The sequence below is a fragment of the Cynara cardunculus genome, assembly GCF_001531365.2.
Source record: "Cynara cardunculus var. scolymus isolate 2C chromosome LG 3, CcrdV1, whole genome shotgun sequence".
Classification (NCBI taxonomy): domain Eukaryota; kingdom Viridiplantae; phylum Streptophyta; class Magnoliopsida; order Asterales; family Asteraceae; genus Cynara; species Cynara cardunculus.
The window spans coordinates 29016549-29022912 of NC_037530.1; the positions used below are offsets into that span (position 1 = coordinate 29016549).

A 6364-nucleotide genomic window follows, 5' to 3' on the forward strand; every position below is an offset into this window, starting at 1 on the left:
GAATAAAATGAAATATTAAAATCATGATGTATTTCGCTGCATTGTGCGAGTACGCTTCTAGTAAATAAAAAAACAACATATTTAAGTTTCAAAATTTTAAACGTTACATGAATGATTTCAATTTGAAAAGTTAATGATTACATAACATATGAAGACAAAATGTACGAAAAGGTTTATTCCCTTCAATTTACTTAAAAATCACAATCATCAAACTAAATTACATTCATTTAAATCAATGCATTTTACATAAGTAAATATATAATTTAATAATATAAATCAATTACATATTTTATTTTGCATTATCACTTTCAAAGCTTAACATAGAGCAATTTAAACCGGACAAATGTCCCCAAAACTCACCTGAGATAACACCAAGCCAAATACTCAACGACTTGTTTGACTAATCAATAAAAGTCAACATAAACCAATAAAATGCAAATACTTGACATTTAAGAAACTTATACGTTAGAAATTTTGCAAATCAACACCACGAACTCAAAGGTCAGGCAAAATCCCAGAACGAGTATTTATATCAAATCCAAGCCATCAAGCTCTCCCATTTGTTGGATTAATCTAAAATGATTCATCTTAAACTCCAAAATGAACTTAAAGGGTTTAATAAATATTATAAAATACCATAACTTCAAACAGAACTAAAATATGCATATTATTTGAATGATTTATAAAATCAATATACCAACATGCATTAACATTTAATAATCATCATATGACAAACAAATCATCAAAACCCTCAAATTTTATGATCTATTTATCAAATATCCAAAAAAACCCAAATGTATGTGTTTCTTAATATTTATAAAATCAAATGTACTAAAGAAGTAAATCTCATCATAAAATCAACACATTCGATAAATATCAATAAAACATCTTAAGACTCCAAAATTGACATTTTTGGCATGTACACAGTTTTTACAAAACAACTTGAATTCACCTTACTAGGTTCCAAACCCATCTCTAGCTTCCAAAAGATGATATGAGATCCATAAGTCAATCCCACCAAGAAAACTTCTCAAAACTATTAATCAAGCCAATCGTTGACTCAAGCTTTAAACCCACTAAAAACCCAAATATAGATCTCATAATGCTCAAAAGACTTACTACTTCAAACTTGCAAAATCTAGGTTCAATCCCTTACAATATCCAAGTTGAATCTCCTCCAAAAATATACCCAAAAGCCTCCGAAGTCGCCACAAGATGAGAGGAGGGAAGACAAGGAGAGAAATGAGATAAAACCCTAAAATCAGATCTTTTAGAAATACAAGGTGTATTCCCACTACATAGCCCGTGACTTAAGCTACATGGCTAGTCGCCCATGTCTCTGAGGTCAACAACACAGTGGCCTACGCAACCTCTGTCGCGACCTAGGTCACGTCGCATAAGACCCAATTTTATGCGAAAACTTTGTTTTCTTGCCCGATCCAACCCCCCAAGTATTCCAATATGAAAGTTGTATAAAACCTTCATTTCGATATCATTTTGAATGCCAAACAGTCACAAATAGACCCCAAACAGAAACCTAAAATCATGGATGTTACAAGATGTCTTATTGAATAAGCCATAAATTAGCTTCTTGAAAAGTCACTTTTAGATAAAATTTAGCTATAAGGTTTTTTTTTCCCACTTTTTTTTTTTTTCCAATTATGTCCTTTATTTTAAAAATTGGATAATTTTTCAACTTGTTATTTTATTTTGTAACCTAACTTTTACAAAACATAAACAGTTTGTCTGTCAATATATTCATAAATTTTTAATAATATCTTTATATTTATTAACTTTACAAATTATACCATGTATTTTATATTTTTACAATAATGTAATAAATTATATTATTATCCTATTTTACGATAACTTTATATAAGTTGCACACATAAGAATTAAATTTACCAAAACTTGAAAAAACTAATATAAATCTAATTTATGATATAATATATGTAACAACTACAATACACAGTATAATAAAGTAAAAATACATAAATCTCGTACTTTAAAAACCAATTTGTAATTTTATACATTAATATTAAATTTGGTGATAATAGAGAAAATTGCATCAAAATGGAACCAACTTTCAACTGATTCTTATTTTGGGGAACCAACTTTCAAAATCGTCATTTTGGGAAACCAACTTACACCTGATTCCTATTTTGGGAACCAACTTGCAAAATAATTATAGAAAAATAACTAAAATTTATTTTTTTTTCAAAAATTAATGTGATAAAATCTATTTTTTATTTCAAATCTCGTTTTTTTAATTCATATATCAAATTAAAGATTTAAAAAAAATCCAAATTACCACAATAAAAATTGTTTTTTACTAATGCAATAAAAAATCAATTTAATAGAAAAAATTAATTGATACAGTAAAAAATAAATATTAAATATCACATTCAAGATTTTTATATCTAACCAATCCGTATCAATATTAAAGTTTAAATCAAATTTGGCAAATCAAATCAAAAGTTTGATAAAAGCCCTTAAATTACCTGTTACATGTTCAACAGATCAATCAGACCCTTAAATAAACAAAAAGTTTGATAGAGACCCCTAAACGACGATTTTGAAAGTTGGTTCCCCAAAATAGGAATCAGGTGAAAGTTGGTTCCATTTTGGTGCAATTTTCCCGTGATAATATTAGAGATAAAAAATGTCTGAAGGTCTCAGGTTCAAATCTAGGAGAAATAAAAATACTTTTGTGACATTTTCTCTATGATTAATATCTTCCCTGGAAAAGAAAGGGGTAGTCAAATCCGATAATTTACGATCAATTCATTCAATATTTTCTTTTTTAGAGAACAATTTTTTATATTTAAATTATATATTAGATATACTAATACCTTACCTAGTTCACTTGAAAATCTTTGGTTCAAGCTCTTTGCTATTGGATAAAATATGCTTCTTCTTTGAACTTATTAAGATTCTTTCTCCACGGAGATTCAAATATGGTGACTCCGGACTACCTGCAAAACAGATTGTCGTCTTAGGGGGTGTTTGGGATTGCTTATAAAAATTACTTATTGACTTATTCCGGTGTGACACTGGTAATAAGCACTTTTGAGTGTTTGGATAAACAAATTATACCGGTGTCAAACCGGTAATAAGAAATTTTTGAAAAAGTTAAACATTCCTTACTTATAATATGTTAATAAGTGATTTTATTAAAAAAAAAAAAAAAACATAAAACATGGTCTCTATATTGGGTGAGTTTTTGTATGATCGAAATTCGAAAAGCATAAATATTTACGCTTAAAAAGAGGAAAAGGATCCGCTGAACGCTGGCACACTATAAACTTCCACCAACCTAACTGCAATCCCCCACTCTCCCCACTATCTTTCCACATACATACATCGCCAAATCTCTCTGCCTGCCTTCCTTCCTTCATCATCATTCTCGTCTTCTTAAATGGAGATTCATATGCGAAGCGCCTTCTCTCTTCTTCTACTTCTCGCTATCTTCCTTTTAGGTAATTTTTTCGACTAATTGTTGATTACTTCCTTTGTTTCAATTTCTGATCATGTTTTATTAGAATAATGTACTGAGGCAACTGTTTGTTTGATCATTGATGTTAATTTGTTGTCTGTTGGACCGTTGCGAGTTATTAGCTGCTCATATCAGTCGCTTCAGCTTCGTATTTCAGCTAATTCACCATTCTCATCATTCATCATGTTGTTCACTTGTGCAATGGCGTCAATTAAACTGAAAAATCTAACAAAATCGATGATTTTCGAAGTCTGTGCATCCAAACTGGTTCTCGTGGTAGTGATGTGATATCTTACTTGCACTATGTGCGATCCGTATAATCAGGCCTTTTAGCATCATCGCAGTTATTTGATTTTTAGATTCGTTGATCAGGTACCTGATTTATGATATTTACTCTCATTTTTTCTGTTTCTGGTGCTGTGAAATCGATTTTTTTGCTGAGCTGGGACTCGAATGGAACCAAGACGGAAGTAGTGTGATGTAACTAACATAATATTATTCATTCGCTCGTGATTTGCAGGAGACAAAGTTTCGGCAACCGTGTTTACGTTGCAGAACAGCTGTAGCTATACAGTTTGGCCGGGGACGCTTTCCGGCAATGACGGTACTGCCTTAGGCGACGGCGGATTCTCATTGCCACCTGGCGCCTCTGTTCAGTTTCCTGCTACACCAGGCTGGTCGGGCCGGTTCTGGGCCCGAACCGGTTGCAACTTCGACGAGTTTGGAAACGGTAAGTGCGAAACCGGTGATTGCGACAGTATTCTTAAGTGCAGCGGTGGTGGTGCAACGCCGGTTTCCTTAGCTGAATTCACCATTGCCGGCGGCATCAGCAACAGCGACAAAGACTTTTACGACGTCAGCCTCGTCGACGGTTACAATGTTGGCATCGGTATAAAACCGACAGGTGGTACCGGCGATTGCCAGTACGCCGGGTGCATCGCAGACCTGAACATCAACTGCCCGACCGAGCTGAGAGTTCTCGACGGCAATGGCGTAGTGGTGGCTTGCAAGAGTGCATGTGATGCATTCAACGTGCCGGAGTTCTGTTGCACGGGGGATCATGCAACTCCGGCGACATGTTCGCCGACTCAATTCTCGGTGATGTTCAAAGCAGCATGCCCGAGTGCATACAGCTATGCATATGACGATGCATCCAGTACATTCACTTGTTCCGGGTCGGATTATTTGATTACATTTTGTCCAACAAGTGGGGTTTGAAAGATTAATTTGATTTTAAAAATTGATGAATTGAGGAAATCTTAGTTAGATTGGGGGATTGTGTTTTTTGTCAGATGATGCAAGCTTTTGAAACAAGGATCGGATGATTAGTTTATGAAGATTCCAGTATGCAATTGGTACTTATTATTATTTTAATGATTCAATATTGTCCGATTGCTGCATTATTCATTAATGAATAATTAATTTTGTCTTGATTTCAGTGATATCATTTCAAACGGCACAATTGTTCATGCAAATTATTTATTTACACCTTAAAAATATTATATTATCCACCGCCCTTCATATATTCTTGTAAATATGTATCAGATTTTTTGTACTTGTTCGATAAATATTTGGTGAACAATTCTAATTGTTTAATTTTGGGACCATTATGATGAATACTTGTATTATATATAACATTAATTTTGTTTGATTGAAAAATCATTCTCAACTCTTCTTCCAACATTGACGAAACCTTTTTACAAGATTTCGGTTGTAATCTCATGACTGGTTGCTTCTGTAGTGTTATCGGTTGTTCTGTCTCTTCCAACGTTCTTTTATCATGTATACGAATGCATCAATCGTTTGATCAAACAAGTTATCGTAAACTAGCTTTTGATTCCTCTAGACATTTTAGGATCTCTGTTGCTTGTTTAGGTAACCAAAGGCAATCATCCTGACGGATTTTCGACAAATTTATTTTAAAAAATTAATTTTTGATTAGTCTATGAGAAATCCTTTAGTGATATGCTATGGTATAGACAATGTTTAAACAAAATGAAAAATGGTCTTTATTTTTATTTTGATGGGCTATTATCGTTCTTAATTGGTCCAAATGGATCAAATTTGTTCTAAATGCGACATGAATAGTCTTGGTTAACTTTAGTGGGTAATACTTGGTCTAAATGGTGCGTAAGATCTTAATAGATCATTATGGTATTTATGGATGTACTCGAGACATGAAATTTATCTATGTTTTATCTGGTTAGGAAAGTTCTGCTACCGATTTTACACTACAAAAATGCTGGGTATCAGCGAGGGAAAATTCCCTCGCTGATCTGTCGCTGAAAGTGCTTTCCGTCGTTGATCCGTCGCTGATACTCCGTCGGTCAAAATGTCGTAGGTAATGCTATCAGCGACGGATCAGCGACGGAAATCAGCGACGGATTTGCAACGGACACTTTCAGCGACGGATCAGCGACGGAAATCAGCGACGGATTTGCGACGGACACTTTCAGCGACAGATTTGCGACGGATACTTTCAGCGACGGATTTGCGAGGGAAATCAGCGACGGATTTGCGACGGACACTTTCAGCGACGGATTTGCGACGGACACTTTCAGCGACGGATCAGCGAGGGAACTATCAGCGACGGATTTGCGAGGGATTTTTCAGCGACGGATTTGCGAGGGATTTTTCAGCGACGGATTTGCGAGGGATTTTTCAGCGACGGATTTGCGAGGGAATTATCAGCGAYGGATTTGCGRGGGATTTTTSAGCGACGGATTTGCGAGGGAATTATCAGCGACGGATTTGCAAGGGATTTTTAGCGACGGATTTGCGAGGGAATTATCAGCGACAGATACATAAAATATGTACATATAACACATATACATACATACGACGTTATATAACACATATACATACATA

At 34.3% G+C, this 6364-nt stretch overlaps 1 protein-coding gene across 1 annotated transcript; it reads left to right on the top strand.

Annotated features, from left to right (window-relative positions):
- The first annotated feature begins 3418 nt into the window (after positions 1 to 3418).
- LOC112510277 (pathogenesis-related protein 5) lies at positions 3419 to 4781 on the top strand. The gene is made up of 2 exons (XM_025115638.1): positions 3419 to 3479; positions 4017 to 4781. Exons 1-2 carry the CDS (start codon positions 3419 to 3421, stop codon positions 4712 to 4714), a joined length of 759 nt encoding a protein of 252 aa, XP_024971406.1. The 3' UTR covers positions 4715 to 4781.
- Positions 4782 to 6364: the final 1583 nt, after the last annotated feature.